The 18,524-nt window shown below is 39.3% G+C and overlaps 1 protein-coding gene across 1 annotated transcript in view; it reads left to right on the forward strand.

Moving 5' to 3' along the window:
- The window catches only part of LOC311246223 (lipid scramblase CLPTM1L-like), a gene marked incomplete at both ends in the record, with an annotated part of 30,649 nt that overhangs the window by 4,220 nt on the left and 7,905 nt on the right, over positions 1-18,524 (forward strand). Inside the window, 10 exons of the mRNA XM_084336345.1 lie at positions 1,174-1,339; positions 3,402-3,547; positions 3,894-3,972; positions 4,463-4,580; positions 8,220-8,314; positions 8,712-8,796; positions 9,219-9,319; positions 11,006-11,071; positions 11,834-11,884; positions 13,563-13,645. Of these exons, the coding sequence (XP_084192471.1) occupies positions 1,174-1,339; positions 3,402-3,547; positions 3,894-3,972; positions 4,463-4,580; positions 8,220-8,314; positions 8,712-8,796; positions 9,219-9,319; positions 11,006-11,071; positions 11,834-11,884; positions 13,563-13,645 (990 nt within the window). The remainder of the gene's footprint in view (positions 1-1,173; positions 1,340-3,401; positions 3,548-3,893; positions 3,973-4,462; positions 4,581-8,219; positions 8,315-8,711; positions 8,797-9,218; positions 9,320-11,005; positions 11,072-11,833; positions 11,885-13,562; positions 13,646-18,524) is intronic.

Raw genomic sequence — 18,524 nt, forward strand, 5'->3', positions numbered from 1 at the left:
AGGCAGGTGATCCAGATGGCTCAGTACATATACTGTACATGTATACTGTATACTGTACATACGAGCGGTAATGCTCAGATTGCCCATTGAGTCATGACTATAAATGCAAAACGGAATTTCCGTATTTACTATCATTTTAATTATTTAATTCCGATGATAGAAACAGTCCGTTTGTAGAATCGACTTGAAGCAATCACCAACTATTTGTTCAGGGGGGTTGATATTGTTATTTTGATATAAACTCTATTGCAGAGATGGTTATTAAGACATTTATGAGGAATGTGTAAAGCACATACAAATATTGTCACATTAATTATCATTACAATCATCCAACTCCACGGATGTCTGTAGTATCGGCAATCCCCAATGACTTGCCCCAGAGAAAGCTGTTGAAACCACGAGCGCACGCCGGTCTGTCCGACTTGCGACTGCCTTTTCGAGTACGTAAATCCTACAAAGAATTTACAATACGAAGCCGTTCGAGAATGCCGAATGAGTAGATCGAGTTACGAAGGGAATCCTTGGTAAGTTTTACGTATGTCCGTTCGAGAATGAGGACCATTTGTTCCAATCAAGTCCTTATCTGCATTATCACTGTACACCAACAACAGTATGGCATACATTTTCTTCCAATCAAACATTATCATCTTCATCATCATCATCATCATCATCATCATCATTGTGATTGTATTACCACACTCTACATTTGAGAAGTAGTCCATAGAATTGTTATTCAATGAAATGCTCGACTGATATGAAGCGAGAAAAAAGCATAGTAGTACACATACAGCTGGGAACCAGCAACTAGCAAACATGCAAACTAGGCTATGATGACAAAGAATGTAGCTTAGAGGCTTGGCACAAAAAAACGATTGTCAGACACATTTGTATTCCATTTATTTCCATGAATTGGGTGAAATATTGTCATGCTAGTAGCCGGCTGGGTGTTGCTGTGGGTCACCAGTAGGGGCAGAGCAGCTGACTGTGAGTGAGGGAGTGAGTGAATGATCAGAAGAGCAATTCAATGAAGGGCCCAAACATTTCAATATGTCTTTCTTTCTTTCTTTCTTTCTTTCTTTCTTTCTTTCTTTCTTTCTTTCTTTCTTTCTTTCTTTCTTTCTTTCTTTCTTTCTTTCTTTCTCTCAACCTCCCTCCCTCTATTTCTCTCTCTAGGGACGTAAATGTCTCTCTCCCACAGGAGACTCGCGCTAACGGCAGTCTATATGCGGTGGTGTATGTTCACAAGGCAGGTGTTTCACCCTTAGACGACAGTCGACAGACCCACCACACTGCCCTGCTCACGGTCTACATCAGCCCCAGACAGACTGAGGGACACAAGGTAACAGACCAGCTCGTCCATTTCAACATCTTATTGACCACATTTTGTATGCTCGTGTTGGACTAGTGCCTATAGCTACATCTGTGATCTTTCATTCTCCTATGAGACTAACCACAGTCTAAGGGTGCTTTCACACCTGCCTTGCTCTGTCCGCTTGAATCAAAACCTGGAGTGGTCTTGTTTGAGGTGGTCTCACCCTGGTCCTGTTTGAGGTGGTCTCACCCTGGTCCTGTTTGAGGTGGTCTCACCCTGGTCCTGTTTGAGGTGGTCTCACCCTGGTCCTGTTTGAAGTGGTCTCACCCTGGTCTTCACGGTCCGCCTCCAAATGAACCCTGCAGCTTTGTTTAAGGTTTGAACGCAATCAGACCAAAAGCGGGAAATACCACATACAGTCTTTTTTTCCTATTTACAAATGTGTGATTTTTCATCATCGGAAGGTTATTATTTTCATTGCTGGTGAGTTAAAAATAGACAAATAATGTTGTGATACCTTGCATGCATCCTAGCCAAGATAGTAGCACATTATTAATGACAAAGTGAATTGGAAAATGTATAGTATTTCACAACATTTGTACGAGCCCAAGTGGAGATCCCAACATTGTTTTGACTAGGATTCAAAATTATGTTCAATAAAATGCCTGCATGATCACACGACTTTGTTTGGAAAGTAATAACTGCAACAAAAGTTAAAACTTCACTTTTGATTCTGACCATTTGAAATGAACTGAGGTGTGAAAGCTCCCTGAGATCCTCAACAGGACACTCTTAACTCATTGACCGCCACGCTTAAGTGCGCGAGAGGGCGCTAGAGCAACACCGCTTTAATCAATGGGAGGACTGGGAGATTTGCGAGTGCTTAAAATATATCTTAAATTATGGCTATGGGTCTAATACACTTGTCGATTATCAGTGAATTGCTTGCAGTCAACATGTACAAAACGGATTGTTTTTTCATCTGTACATTTCCGTTTTATACCGTTTTGAATACGAGTATAGTTTTGGTGATTTCTAGTCATTTCAGAGAAAGACGCGATAATAGCCCTTTAGTGGAATACACAAAACACGTTGTCATATTTCGGCTGATTATCGAATCTTCCGAATCTGAAATCAACGCTAGATCATAATTATTGTCCTTCCTCGTGCATACATGAAATAGCCCTCATAGCGCGGCGCCCCCCCCCCCCCCCCCCCCCACCTCCTGCACCCAACGGAAAACAGCCACACATACACACACAGATACAGCGTCGATCGGGGTAGAAATACATATCAGATCAACGATTAAATTTATATATATAGTTTTCTTACCTTGTATCTGATGTAATGCAAAAGAAATAATCCAATTATCTGATCGCCATTTGAAGTACTGGGCGCGGAGGTCCATTGCCACGTTCAACAGCATTGCATATGAGGGGGGGGGGGGGGGGGGCAGCCTCAGCCTCGCAGATATATCATTGAAATCAGGTTACCTCGCCTGATTATTTAAACCATGCCCGCACGGCTTGGATTGTCCCAGAAAAAAATATATACCATTCCCAGTGGAGTGCAATACCAGCCGGAAGGCGTAGGGGGCGGTATTTGCCCTTTTGCGAGCTCAGACCCATTCCCAACGATAACATCAGGCTGGATGGATGAAAATGGATGGATATCGCTAATAAAAGAAATAACGATTAAAACCCGACTATACTCGTGATTGGCGCTCAAGCGATGGCGAGTTAACCCGACTATCATCGTGACTGGCGTTGAATGAGTTAATGGTTCCATGGTTGAAAACACAAGGTGCACAGGTCTTCTCAGCTCAAGGAGACCAGTCTTGCTACCTCAGCATCCTCTTTTAAATCACTTCTATGGACATTTATATAGCCACCTTTTTTTGCATGAATGTCTTATTTTCTTCTTATTTATTTCTTTAAGTAAAATTTGCACTTGCACTTGAAAATCAATGTACACTCCACAAACCATGTTGGAAACAAATATATCTTCTCTCTCTCTCTCTCTCTCTCTCTCTCTCTCTGTCTCTGTCTCTGTCTCTGTCTCTCTCTCTCTGTGTCTTGGTCTCCGTCAGAAACCCTCCCCTGCCTCTGGCTCCACCCCCAGATCAGAGGCTCCCGTTTCCCATTGGAGGCCTCATCTGTCAATCACCTTGATGTCAGAGGACTTTGAGTTCAATAGGGCGGGGCTTCCCAGCGATGTCCGGCGTTACATGAGAGTGTAGGTCACCTAGAGTGTAGGTCACCTAGAGCAGTGGTTCCTAACCCGGGGGCCCTGACCCCTGACCCCTGGGGGCTGTGAGATGAGGGCCGCAAAAAGATATACTAAATACATAATTGGATTTATAATAATTGGTATAGATGCTTGTGGAATAATGAGTGATTAAAATGTAAAGCCCTCCTATAGTTCAAGTTCCCCTAAAAAGGGAAAATAAAAAAGCATTACTTGGTGTCACAGTTTACCACGCTTGACCGTGGCGGTGGAATAGTAATCAGTGCGTTTCAGGTGACAAGGTTAGTCAGGAGAAGGTTAGCGTGACAGGATGTTAACGCGTGTGTCTCTGTAGCTCCCAGGAGGGCAGGAGGACCACATACCTTCCTCTGCTGCTGGTAGATGAGCTCAGCTTCAGAGTCAGAGACCTTGTGGTGAGACTACACTGTCTGTCTGTCTGTCTGTCTGTCTGTCTGTCTGTCTGTCTGTCTGTCTGTCTGTCTGTCTGTCTGTCTGTCTCGTCTGTCTGTCTGTCTGTCTGTCTTTGATGATGATATATTATATTGTATTGATTATTATATGCTTCTTCTATAGAAATAGAGCCAGCTTCCCTATGTTTAGTAGAAAAGGATTGTTGAAACAGTTCCCATAGTGGATTATGGGGATGTATGTAATTTATGGAAATGCTGCTCCTTCCACTCTTAAACCCCATGGTTCATCATTCTGCCCCCATATGTATTACTGGTGATCGCTATGACACTCACCACAGTGTCCTTTATGACGGAGAGGCGCAATGATGAATGATGAAGTTCAAGTTCCCTCATGTACAGTCTGAGAGATACATCTATCTATCTATCTATCTATCTATCTATCTATCTATCTATCTATCTATCTATCTATCTATCTATCTATCTATCTAAATAGGGGATAACTAGTCGCTCCCTGCAGCTTCCTCTGACAGTGTCGTATGAAGGAGTGTCTCTGAGGAGGTTCAGGTTCTGGATTCACCTGCAGGATGTGATGTACTCACTACGACAGTTTGGTGAGCTTTAACATCTACATTAAACATGTAGGCTATTAACATCTATATTAAGCATGTAGGCTATTAACATCTACATTAAACATGTAGGCTATTAACATCTATATTAAACATGTAGGCTATTAACATCTATATTAAACATGTAGGCTATTAACATCTATATTAAACATGTAGGCTATTAACATCTATATTAAACATGTAGGCTATTAACATCTATATTAAACATGTAGGCTATTAACATCTATATTAAACATGTAGGTTATTAACATATATATTAAACATGTAGGTTATTAACATCTATATTAAGCATGTAGGCTATTCACATCTATATTAAACATGTAGGTTATTAACATATATATTAAACATGTAGGCTATTAACATCTATATTAAATTACAGTTTGGTGAGTTTTAACATCTATACTAAATATGTATATCACCTAGCAGCTTCACGGACACTCTCATGTGTTATGGGTTATAGAGAGGCAGTGTTATGACTATAGAGAGGCAGTGTTATGACTATAGAGAGGCAGTGTTATGACTATAGAGAGACAGTGTTATGACTATAGAGAGGCAGTGTTATGACTATAGAGAGGCAGTGTTATGACTATAGAGAGACAGTGTTATGACTATAGAGAGGCAGTGTTATAGAGAGACAGTGTTATGACTATAGAGAGGCAGTGTTATGACTATAGAGAGACAGTGTTATGACTATAGAGAGGCAGTGTTATGACTATAGAGAGGCAGTGTTATGACTATAGAGAGGCAGTGTTATGACTATAGAGAGGCAGTGTTATGACTATAGAGAGACAGTGTTATGACTATAGAGAGGCAGTGTTATGACTATAGAGAGGCAGTGTTATAGAGAGACAGTGTTATGACTATAGAGAGGCAGTGTTATGACTATAGAGAGGCAGTGTTATGACTATAGAGAGACAGTGTTATGACTATAGAGAGGCAGTGTTATGACTATAGAGAGGCAGTGTTATGACTATAGAGAGACAGTGTTATGACTATAGAGAGGCAGTGTTATAGAGAGACAGTGTTATGACTATAGAGAGGCAGTGTTATAGAGAGACAGTGTTATGACTATAGAGAGGCAGTGTTATGACTATAGAGAGACAGTGTTATGACTATAGAGAGACAGTGTTATGACTATAGAGAGGCAGTGTTATAGAGAGACAGTGTTATGACTATAGAGAGGCAGTGTTATGACTATAGAGAGGCAGTGTTATGACTATAGAGAGACAGTGTTATGACTATAGAGAGACAGTGTTATGACTATAGAGAGACAGTGTTATGACTATAGAGAGACAGTGTTATGACTATAGAGAGACAGTGTTATGACTATAGAGAGGCAGTGTTATAGAGAGACAGTGTTATGACTATAGAGAGACAGTGTTATGACTATAGAGAGGCAGTGTTATGACTATAGAGAGGCAGTGTTATAGAGAGACAGTGTTATGACTATAGAGAGACAGTGTTATGACTATAGAGAGGCAGTGTTATAGAGAGACAGTGTTATGACTATAGAGAGGCAGTGTTATGACTATAGAGAGGCAGTGTTATGACTATAGAGAGGCAGTGTTATGACTATAGAGAGACAGTGTTATGACTATAGAGAGGCAGTGTTATGACTATAGAGAGACAGTGTTATGACTATAGAGAGGCAGTGTTATAGAGAGACAGTGTTATGACTATAGAGAGGCAGTGTTATGACTATAGAGAGGCAGTGTTATGACTATAGAGAGGCAGTGTTATGACTATAGAGAGACAGTGTTATGACTATAGAGAGACAGTGTTATGACTATAGAGAGACAGTGTTATGACTATAGAGAGGCAGTGTTATGACTATAGAGAGGCAGTGTTATGACTATAGAGAGGCAGTGTTATGACTATAGAGAGACAGTGTTATGACTATAGAGAGGCAGTGTTATGACTATAGAGAGGCAGTGTTATGACTATAGAGAGACAGTGTTATGACTATAGAGAGACAGTGTTATGACTATAGAGAGGCAGTGTTATGACTATAGAGAGGCAGTGTTATGACTATAGAGAGGCAGTGTTATGACTATAGAGAGACAGTGTTATGACTATAGAGAGGCAGTGTTATGACTATAGAGAGGCAGTGTTATGACTATAGAGAGGCAGTGTTATGACTATAGAGAGGCAGTGTTATGACTATAGAGAGGCAGTGTTATGACTATAGAGAGGCAGTGTTATGACTATAGAGAGGCAGTGTTATGACTATAGAGAGACAGTGTTATGACTATAGAGAGGCAGTGTTATGACTATAGAGAGGCAGTGTTATGACTATAGAGAGGCAGTGTTATAGAGAGACAGTGTTATGACTATAGAGAGACAGTGTTATGACTATAGAGAGGCAGTGTTATAGAGAGACAGTGTTATGACTATAGAGAGGCAGTGTTATGACTATAGAGAGGCAGTGTTATGACTATAGAGAGGAGACAGTGTTATGACTATAGAGAGGAGACAGTGTTATGACTATAGAGAGGCAGTGTTATAGAGAGACAGTGTTATGACTATAGAGAGGCAGTGTTATGACTATAGAGAGACAGTGTTATGACTATAGAGAGGCAGTGTTATGACTATAGAGAGACAGTGTTATGACTATAGAGAGACAGTGTTATGACTATAGAGAGACAGTGTTATGACTATAGAGAGGCAGTGTTATAGAGAGACAGTGTTATGACTATAGAGAGGCAGTGTTATGACTATAGAGAGGCAGTGTTATGACTATAGAGAGACAGTGTTATGACTATAGAGAGGCAGTGTTATGACTATAGAGAGGCAGTGTTATGACTATAGAGAGACAGTGTTATGACTATAGAGAGACAGTGTTATGACTATAGAGAGACAGTGTTATGACTATAGAGAGGCAGTGTTATAGAGAGACAGTGTTATGACTATAGAGAGACAGTGTTATGACTATAGAGAGGCAGTGTTATAGAGAGACAGTGTTATGACTATAGAGAGGCAGTGTTATGACTATAGAGAGGCAGTGTTATGACTATAGAGAGGCAGTGTTATGACTATAGAGAGACAGTGTTATGACTATAGAGAGACAGTGTTATGACTATAGAGAGACAGTGTTATGACTATAGAGAGGCAGTGTTATAGAGAGACAGTGTTATGACTTATGACTATAGAGAGGCAGTGTTATGACTATAGAGAGGCAGTGTTATGACTATAGAGAGACAGTGTTATGACTATAGAGAGGCAGTGTTATGACTATAGAGAGGCAGTGTTATGACTATAGAGAGACAGTGTTATGACTATAGAGAGACAGTGTTATGACTATAGAGAGACAGTGTTATGACTATAGAGAGACAGTGTTATGACTATAGAGGCAGTGTTATGACTATAGAGAGACAGTGTTATGACTATAGAGAGGCAGTGTTATGACTATAGAGAGGCAGTGTTATGACTATAGAGAGACAGTGTTATGACTATAGAGAGGCAGTGTTATGACTATAGAGAGACAGTGTTATGACTATAGAGAGACAGTGTTATGACTATAGAGAGACAGTGTTATGACTATAGAGAGGCAGTGTTATGGCTATAGAGAGACAGTGTTATGGCTATAGAGAAGCTGCTAGTCTCACACTGTGTTTCTGGCTCCAGGTTTTACAGAAGAGAACATTGATGAGATCAAAGGAACTCTGGTTGACTCCAACCTCTACCTGTTAGTACTGACTGCCCTGGTTACTGCGCTACATGTAAGATTATATAATATACTACATTTACCATATATATTCTATATTTATATGATGTATTATACTCTACCAACCTCTACCTGGAAGTACTGACTGCCCTGGTTACTGTGCTACTGTACATGTAAAATGATGTACACATGTCAGAACAAATTTATATTATACAATTTGCCTCATTTCAGCATAATTATTCATAATCAAATCCTACCTACATATCATACCATAGATATACTCTATATACATGTCATACTATAATATTATCTATCTGCTAGTAGGCTACTGACTGCGCTAGTGTTTGTTCTATATACTGTATGTTATGTATCGTTCACCAGCAACCAGAGAAATACACATTTTAGAAATAAAAGATTTAGTAATTAAAAAAAGTTTAATTATACATTAACAGCTGATCTGTGAGTTCCTGGCACTTAAAAATGACATCATGTGCTGGCGGAAGAAGACGACCATGGTGGGAATGTCCAGGAAGTCAGGTGACCTTCTTATCTCTATACAATATGATGCAGTCATGTTATTATTAGTGCTGTCAGGCGATTAAAAAAATGTATCTAATTAATTACAGGATTTGTAATTAATTAATCGCATTTTAATCGCATAACCATTTTAGGCCTGATATTCTATATTCTATGATCATATTTCAAATGGCATGTGTCCGGATGGCAGAATTCAGTACTGTATCTACAAAACCTTCTGTTTACTGTAATCATCTTCTCCCTTTATTCATTTGCTTAGATTTTTCATGGTGTTATTATATATATATATATACTATGATTCAGTCATGTTGCTATATATATAATATGATTCAAACATGTTATTATTGCTAAACTCTCAAATATATCTTCATCTCTCCCCCCCCCCCCCCTCTCTCTCCCTCTCTCTCTCTCTTTATCCTCAGTATTATGGCGTTGTCTGAGTATGTTGCTAATCTTTCTCCACCTGCTGGAGGATACCAGTCTTTTGGTGCTGATTCCTGTAGGACTCGGAGCCTGTATAGAGGTAACTTACTGCAGGACTAGGAGCCTGTATAGAGGTAACTTACTGCAGGACTAGGAGCCTGTATAGAGGTAACTTACTGCAGGACTAGGAGCCTGTATAGACTAGGTAACTTACTGCAGGACTAGGAGCCTGTATAGAGGTAACTTACTGCAGGACTAGGAGCCTGTATAGAGGTAACTTACTGCAGGACTAGGAGCCTGTATAGAGGTAACTTACTGCAGGACTAGGAGCCTGTATAGAGGTAACTTACTGCAGGACTCGGAGCCTGTATAGAGGTAACTTACTGCAGGACTAGGAGCCTGTATAGAGGTAACTTACTGCAGGACTCGGAGTCTGTATAGAGGTAACTTACTGCAGGACTAGGAGCCTGTATAGAGGTAACTTACTGCAGGACTAGGAGCCTGTATAGAGGTAACTTACTGTAGGACTAGGAGCCTGTATAGAGGTAACTTACTGCAGGACTCGGAGCCTGTATAGAGGTAACTTACTGCAGGACTAGGAGCCTGTATAGAGGTAACTTACTGCAGGACTAGGAGCCTGTATAGAGGTAACTTACTGCAGGACTAGGAGCCTGTATAGAGGTAACTTACTGCAGGACTAGGAGCCTGTATAGAGGTAACTTACTGCAGGACTAGGAGCCTGTATAGAGGTAACTTACTGCAGGACTAGGAGCCTGTATAGAGGTAACTTACTGCAGGACTAGGAGCCTTTATAGAGGTAACTTACTGCAGGACTAGGAGCCTTTATAGAGGTAACTTACTGCAGGACTAGGAGCCTGTATAGAGGTAACTTACTGCAGGACTAGGAGCCTGTATAGAGGTAACTTACTGCAGGACTCGGAGCCTTTATAGAGGTAACTTACTGTAGGACTAGGAGCCTGTATAGAGGTAACTTACTGCAGGACTAGGAGCCTGTATAGAGGTAACTTACTGCAGGACTAGGAGCCTGTATAGAGGTAACTTACTGCAGGACTAGGAGCCTGTATAGAGGTAACTTACTGCAGGACTAGGAGCCTGTATAGAGGTAACTTACTGCAGGACTAGGAGCCTGTATAGAGGTAACTTACTGCAGGACTAGGAGCCTGTATAGAGGTAACTTACTGCAGGACTAGGAGCCTGTATAGAGGTAACTCTCCTTCTCTCTCTCCTTCTCTCTCCTCCTCTCTCCTTCTCTCTCCTTCTCTCTCCTCCTCTCTCCTTCTCTCTCCTTCTCTCTCCTTCTCTCTCCTCCTGATGTCCTCTCCTTCTCTCTCTCCTTCTCTCTCCTCCTCTCTCCTTCTCTCTCCTTCTCTCTCCTCCTCTCTCCTTCTCTCTCTCCTTCTCTCTCCTTCTCTCTCCTTCTCTCTCCTCCTGATGTCCTCTCCTTCTCTCTCCTCCTCTCTCCTTCTCTCTCTCCTTCTCTCTCCTTCTCTCTCCTCCTGATGTCCTCTCCTTCTCTCTCCTCCTCTCTCCTTCTCTCTCTCCTTCTCTCTCCTCCTGGTGTCCTCTCCTTCTCGCTCTCCTTCTCTCTCCTCCTGATGTCCTCTCCTTCTCTCTCCTTCTCTCTCCTCCTGATGTCCTCTCCTTCTCTCTCCTTCTCTCTCCTCCTGATGTCCTCTCCTTCTCTCTCCTTCTCTCTCTCCTTCTCTCTCCTCCTGATGTCCTCTCCTTCTCCTTCTCTCTACTCTCTCTCTCTACTTCCCCTCAGGTGTGGAAGGTTCTGAAGGTGTTTAAGGTCCAGCTTCAGTGGAAGAACTACAGTTCCATCTTCCATGTGAGTAACAGCTGGATTAAAATCCCAATGATTTTTTTTAAACCATATACTTAATTAGGATTATATTCATCTGAAGGATTTTGATTTGTAGAGGGGGGAAATGTGCATTTTGTAACTTTCTTCCACTAGAGTGTGAAAACACGCTTGCTATTTTTTTAGGGATGTCCAATATTATCGGCCGATATTGGCATTCAAATGTGATATCGGAAAATATCGGTATCGGTTTTCAAAAAAACATTTCTATAACCTTTATTTACCCAGGCAAGCAAGTAAGAACAAATTCAGATTTTATTTATTGTCAAAAGTATGCATAATGTTGTGTTAATTCCACAACAAGAGATATGTAATGTTAATTACCTGAAATTATTCCGTTTTTCGGTTGAAATCGGTATCGGAAATTAAGAGTTGGACAATATCGGTATAATAATAATAATAATAATTCATTTAATTTATATATCGCTTCTCAATGACCCGAAGTCGCTGACAGTAGTCGGGAGCAAAGTAAAAACAAAGAAACAAAAACAAAGAAACAACAAAGAAGCCAATATCGAGCATCCCTACTATTTTTGCTATATTCTTATTTTTGGCTCCTGTGAAATGTGTTGTTATTTTGTGCACTCTGAAATGGACTTAAGTTAGGTGTTCTTGAAGCAAGTCAGTCTGTTGTATCTTTATATATATATATATATATCTTTGGGGGAGTGTGTGGTTTTCTATGTAGGGAAACCCTGAGTAGAACATTTATTTTTTCATTGGTTACAGCTTAGTAGACTGGATGAGGCAGAGAGGAAGACTGTGGAGTTTGACACACAGGTAACTCTGTAGACATGCTTACTAGATTAACACACAGGTAACTCTGTAGACATGCTTACTAGATTAACACACAGGTAACTCTGTAGACATGCTTACTAGATTAACACACAGGTAACTCTGTAGACATGCTTACTAGATTAACACACAGGTAACTCTGTAGACATGCTTACTAGATTAACACACAGGTAACTCTGTAGACATGCTTACTAGATTAACACACAGGTAACTCTGTAGACATGCTTACTAGATTAACACACAGGTAACTCTGTAGACATGCTTACTAGATTACCACACAGGTAACTCTGTAGACATGCTTACTAGATTAACACACAGGTAACTCTGTAGACATGCTTACTAGATTAACACACAGGTAACTCTGTAGACATGCTTACTAGATTAACACACAGGTAACTCTGTAGACATGTTTACTAGATTAACACACAGGTAACTCTGTAGACATGTTTACTAGATTAACACACAGGTAACTCTGTAGACATGCTTACTAGATTAACACACAGGTAACTCTGTAGACATGTTTACTAGATTAACACACAGGTAACTCTGTAGTCATGCTTACTAGATTAACACACAGGTAACTCTGTAGACATGTTTACTAGATTAACACACAGGTAACTCTGTAGACATGCTTACTAGATTAACACACAGGTAACTCTGTAGACATGTTTACTAGATTAACACACAGGTAACTCTGTAGTCATGCTTACTAGATTAACACACAGGTAACTCTGTAGACATGCTTACTAGATTAACACACAGGTAACTCTGTAGACATGCTTACTAGATTAACACACAGGTAACTCTGTAGACATGTTTACTAGATTAACACACGGGTAACTCTGTAGTCATGCTTACTAGATTAACACACAGGTAACTCTGTAGACATGTTTACTAGATTAACACACAGGTAACTCTGTAGTCATGCTTACTAGATTAACACACAGGTAACTCTGTAGACATGTTTACTAGATTAACACACAGGTAACTCTGTAGACATGCTTACTAGATTAACACACAGGTAACATTGTAGACATGCTTACTAGATTGACAAACTGAATGACCAATGCTGGCTGGCTGGCTGACTGACTGACTGGCTGACTGACTAGCTAACCGAATTAATGGTTTACCAGCTGCTTAAAAGTAGTATTTGTAATGCCATGCAAAGTGCTCCTTTTGATACTGCAACTTTGTTTACGTTTTATGTTTTGGTCTGATGTTAGGGTTGGAGTTGAGTGGGGATAGGGGAGTGGTTGCAATGACTGGCCACACCTCAGGCTTTACCAAGAGAGGCCTGGAGAAATTCACACTATAATAAGATACTATATAGCTATAATAAATATTCAACCTATAATATACATAGCTACAATATGGTAGGCCTATATATATTATATAATATAATAAATATATACCGCTATATAGTAACGTATTATAGTGGGGATTTTTCCAGGCCTCTCTTGGTGGAAAGTGACATGTGGCCAACAATAGCAACCAATCTCCACTCAACTCCAACCCAAACATCAGATCAAAACGAAAAAATGTAAACAAAGTGCAATACCCAAGTGTGGCTCTTTTGCCTAGAGGTGGCTGTTTGACAACATTACAGCTTCCACCTTTAATCAGTTAAACAGACTGCTTTGTGAGAGTGACTGTTTGTCCCCAGGCAGGCAGGTACCTCTCCTACCTGGTGTATCCTCTGTGTGTCAGTGGAGCCGTCTTCTTCTTGGTCTACCTGCGCTACAGGAGGTAGCTACTGTACCCTCCACCTGGCTTCAAGTCATAGAACGTTAGGGTGTTTATAGAACGTTAGGGTGTTTATAGAACGTTAGGGTGTTTATAGAACGTCAGGGTGTTTATAGAACGTTAGGGTTTTATAGAACGTTAGGGTGTTTATAGAACGTTAGGGTGTTTATAGAACGTTAGGGTGTTTATAGAACGTTAGGGTGTTTATAGAACGTTAGGGTGTTTATAGAACGTTAGGGTGTTTACAGAACGTTAGGGTGTTTACAGAACGTTAGAGTGTTTATAGAACGTTAGGGTGTTTATAGAACGTTAGGGTGTTTATAGAACGTTAGGGTGTTTATAGAACGTTAGAGTGTTTATAGAACGTTAGGGTGTTTATAGAACGTCAGGGTGTTTATAGAACGTTAGGGTGTTTATAGAACGTTAGAGTGTTTATAGAACGTTAGAGTGTTTATAGAACGTTAGGGTGTTTATAGAACGTTAGGGTGTTTATAGAACGTTAGGGTGTTTATAGAACGTCAGGGTGTTTATAGAACGTTAGAGTGTTTATAGAACGTTAGGGTGTTTATAGAACGTCAGGGTGTTTATAGAACGTTAGGGTGTTTATAGAACGTCAGGGTGTTTATAGAACGTTAGGGTGTTTATAGAACGTTAGGGTGTTTATAGAACGTTAGGGTGTTTATAGAACGTTAGGGTGTTTATAGAACGTTAGGGTGTTTATAGAACGTCAGGGTGTTTATAGAACGTTAGAGTGTTTATAGAACGTTAGAGTGTTTATAGAACGTTAGGGTGTTTATAGAACGTTAGGGTGTTTATAGAACGTTAGGGTGTTTATAGAACGTTAGGGTGTTTATAGAACGTTAGAGTGTTTATAGAACGTTAGTGTGTTTATAGAACGTTAGGGTGTTTATAGAACGTTAGGGTGTTTATAGAACGTTAGTGTGTTTATAGAACGTCAGGGTGTTTATAGAACGTTAGGGTGTTTATAGAACGTTAGGGTGTTTATAGAACGTTAGGGTGTTTATAGAACGTTAGGGTGTTTATAGAACGTTAGGGTGTTTACAGAACGTTAGGGTGTTTATAGAACGTTAGGGTGTTTATAGAACGTTAGGGTGTTTATAGAACGTCAGGGTGTTTATAGAACGTCAGAGTGTTTATAGAACGTTAGGGTGTTTATAGAACGTTAGTGTGTTTATAGAACGTTAGGGTGTTTATAGAACATTAGGGTGTTTATAGAACGTTAGAGTGTTTATAGAACGTTAGAGTGTTTATAGAACGTTAGAGTGTTTATAGAACGTTAGGGTGTTTATAGAACGTTAGGGTGTTTATAGAACGTTAGGGTGTTTATAGAACGTTAGGGTGTTTATAGAACGTTAGAGTGTTTATAGAACGTTAGGGTGTTTATAGAACGTTAGAGTGTTTATAGAACGTTAGGGTGTTTATAGAACGTTAGAGTGTTTATAGAACGTTAGGGTGTTTATAGAACGTTAGGGTGTTTATAGAACGTTAGAGTGTTTATAGAACGTTAGGGTGTTTATAGAACGTTAGGGTGTTTATAGAACGTTAGAGTGTTTATAGAACGTTAGGGTGTTTATAGAACGTTAGGGTGTTTATAGAACGTTAGAGTGTTTATAGAACGTTAGGGTGTTTATAGAACGTTAGGGTGTTTATAGAACGTTAGGGTGTTTATAGAACGTTAGAGTGTTTATAGAACGTTAGAGTGTTTATAGAACGTTAGGGTGTTTATAGAACGTTAGTGTGTTTATAGAACGTTAGAGTGTTTATAGAACGTTAGGGTGTTTATAGAACGTTAGGGTGTTTATAGAACGTTAGGGTGTTTATAGAACGTTAGGGTGTTTATAGAACGTTAGGGTGTTTATAGAACGTTAGAGTGTTTATAGAACGTTAGGGTGTTTATAGAACGTTAGAGTGTTTATAGAACGTTAGGGTGTTTATAGAACGTTAGAGTGTTTATAGAACGTTAGGGTGTTTATAGAACGTTAGGGTGTTTATAGAACGTTAGAGTGTTTATAGAACGTTAGGGTGTTTATAGAACGTTAGGGTGTTTATAGAACGTTAGAGTGTTTATAGAACGTTAGGGTGTTTATAGAACGTTAGGGTGTTTATAGAACGTTAGAGTGTTTATAGAACGTTAGGGTGTTTATAGAACGTTAGGGTGTTTATAGAACGTTAGGGTGTTTATAGAACGTTAGAGTGTTTATAGAACGTTAGAGTGTTTATAGAACGTTAGGGTGTTTATAGAACGTTAGTGTGTTTATAGAACGTTAGAGTGTTTATAGAACGTTAGGGTGTTTATAGAACGTTAGGGTGTTTATAGAACGTTAGAGTGTTTATAGAACGTCAGGGTGTTTATAGAACGTTAGGGTGTTTATAGAACGTTAGAGTGTTTATAGAACGTTAGGGTGTTTATAGAACGTTAGGGTGTTTATAGAACGTTAGGGTGTTTATAGAACGTTAGAGTGTTTATAGAACGTTAGAGTGTTTATAGAACGTTAGGGTGTTTATAGAACGTTAGTGTGTTTATAGAACGTTAGAGTGTTTATAGAACGTTAGAGTGTTTATAGAACGTTAGGGTGTTTATAGAACGTTAGGGTGTTTATAGAACATCAGGGTGTTTATAGAACGTTAGAGTGTTTATAGAACGTTAGAGTGTTTATAGAACGTTAGGGTGTTTATAGAACGTTAGAGTGTTTATAGAACGTTAGGGTGTTTATAGAACGTTAGGGTGTTTATAGAACGTTAGAGTGTTTACAGAACGTTAGGGTGTTTATAGAACGTTAGGGTGTTTATAGAACGTTAGAGTGTTTACAGAACGTTAGGGTGTTTATAGAACGTTAGAGTGTTTACAGAACGTTAGGGTGTTTATAGAACGTTAGAGTGTTTATAGAACGTTAGGGTGTTTATAGAACGTTAGAGTGTTTATAGAACGTTAGTGTGTTTATAGAACGTTAGGGTGTTTATAGAACGTTAGGGTGTTTATAGAACGTTAGGGTGTTTATAGAACGTTAGGGTGTTTATAGAACATTAGAGTCTTTATAGAACGTTAGAGTGTTTATAGAACGTTAGGGTGTTTATAGAACGTTAGGGTGTTTATAGAACATTAGAGTCTTTATAGAACGTTAGAGTCTTTATAGAACGTTAGTGTGTTTATAGAACGTTAGGGTGTTTACAGAACGTTAGTGTGTTTATAGAACGTTAGAGTGTTTATAGAACGTTAGGGTGTTTATAGAACGTTAGGGTGTTTATAGAACGTTAGGGTGTTTATAGAACGTTAGGGTGTTTATAGAACGTTAGAGTGTTTATAGAACGTTAGGGTGTTTATAGAACGTTATGGTGTTTATAGAACGTTAGGGTGTTTATAGAACGTTAGGGTGTTTATAGAACGTTAGTGTGTTTATAGAACGTTAGTGTGTTTATAGAACGTTAGGGTCAAGGTGTTTATAGAACGTTAGGGTGTTTATAGAACGTTATGGTGTTTATAGAACGTCAGGGTGTTTATAGAACGTTAAGGTGTTTACAGAACGTTAGGGTGTTTATAGAACGTTAGGGTGTTTATAGAACGTCAGGGTGTTTATAGAACGTTAGTGTTTACAGAACGTTAGGGTGTTTATAGAACGTTAGGGTGTTTATAGAACGTTAGGGTGTTTATAGAACGTTAGGGTGTTTATAGAACGTTAGGGTGTTTATAGAACGTTAGGGTGTTTATAGAACGTTAGGGTGTTTATAGAACGTTAGAGTGTTTATAGAACGTTAGGGTGTTTACAGAACGTTAGGGTGTTTACAGAACGTTAGGGTGTTTATAGAACGTTAGGGTGTTTATAGAACGTTAGGGTGTTTATAGAACGTTAGAGTGTTTATAGAACGTTAGGGTGTTTATAGAACGTTAGAGTGTTTATAGAACGTTAGGGTGTTTATAGAACGTTAGGGTGTTTATAGAACGTTAGTGTGTTTATAGAACGTTAGGGTGTTTATAGAACGTTAGAGTGTTTATAGAACGTTAGGGTGTTTATAGAACGTCAGGGTGTTTATAGAACGTTAGTGTGTTTATAGAACGTTAGGGTGTTTATAGAACGTTAGGGTGTTTATAGAACGTCAGGGTGTTTATAGAATGTTAGGGTGTTTATAGAACGTTAGGGTGTTTATAGAACGTTAGGGTGTTTATAGAACGTTAGAGTGTTTATAGAACGTTAGGGTGTTTATAGAACGTTAGGGTGTTTATAGAACGTTAGGGTGTTTATAGAACGTCAGGGTGTTTATAGAACGTTAGAGTGTTTATAGAACGTTAGTGTGTTTATAGAACGTTAGGGTGTTTATAGAACGTTAGGGTGTTTATAGAACGTTAGTGTGTTTATAGAACGTTAGGGTGTTTATAGAACGTTAGTGTGTTTATAGAACGTTAGGGTGTTTATAGAACGTTAGGGTGTTTATAGAACGTCAGGGTGTTTATAGAACGTTAGGGTGTTTATAGAACGTTAGGGTGTTTATAGAACGTCAGGGTGTTTATAGAACGTTAGGGTGTTTATAGAACGTTAGAGTGTTTATAGAACGTTAGTGTGTTTATAGAACGTCAGGGTGTTTATAGAACGTTAGAGTGTTTATAGAACGTTAGTGTGTTTATAGAACGTTAGAGTGTTTATAGAACGTTAGAGTGTTTATAGAACGTTAGGGTGTTTATAGAACGTTAGGGTGTTTATAGAACGTTAGAGTGTTTATAGAACGTTAGTGTGTTTATAGAACGTTAGAGTGTTTATAGAACGTTAGGGTGTTTATAGAACGTTAGGGTGTTTATAGAACGTTAGAGTGTTTATAGAACGTTAGGGTGTTTATAGAACGTCAGGGTGTTTATAGAACGTTAGAGTCT

Source organism: Notolepis coatsorum, assembly GCF_963971535.1.
Source record: "Notolepis coatsorum genome assembly, chromosome: 19".
Lineage (NCBI taxonomy): Eukaryota > Metazoa > Chordata > Actinopteri > Aulopiformes > Paralepididae > Notolepis > Notolepis coatsorum.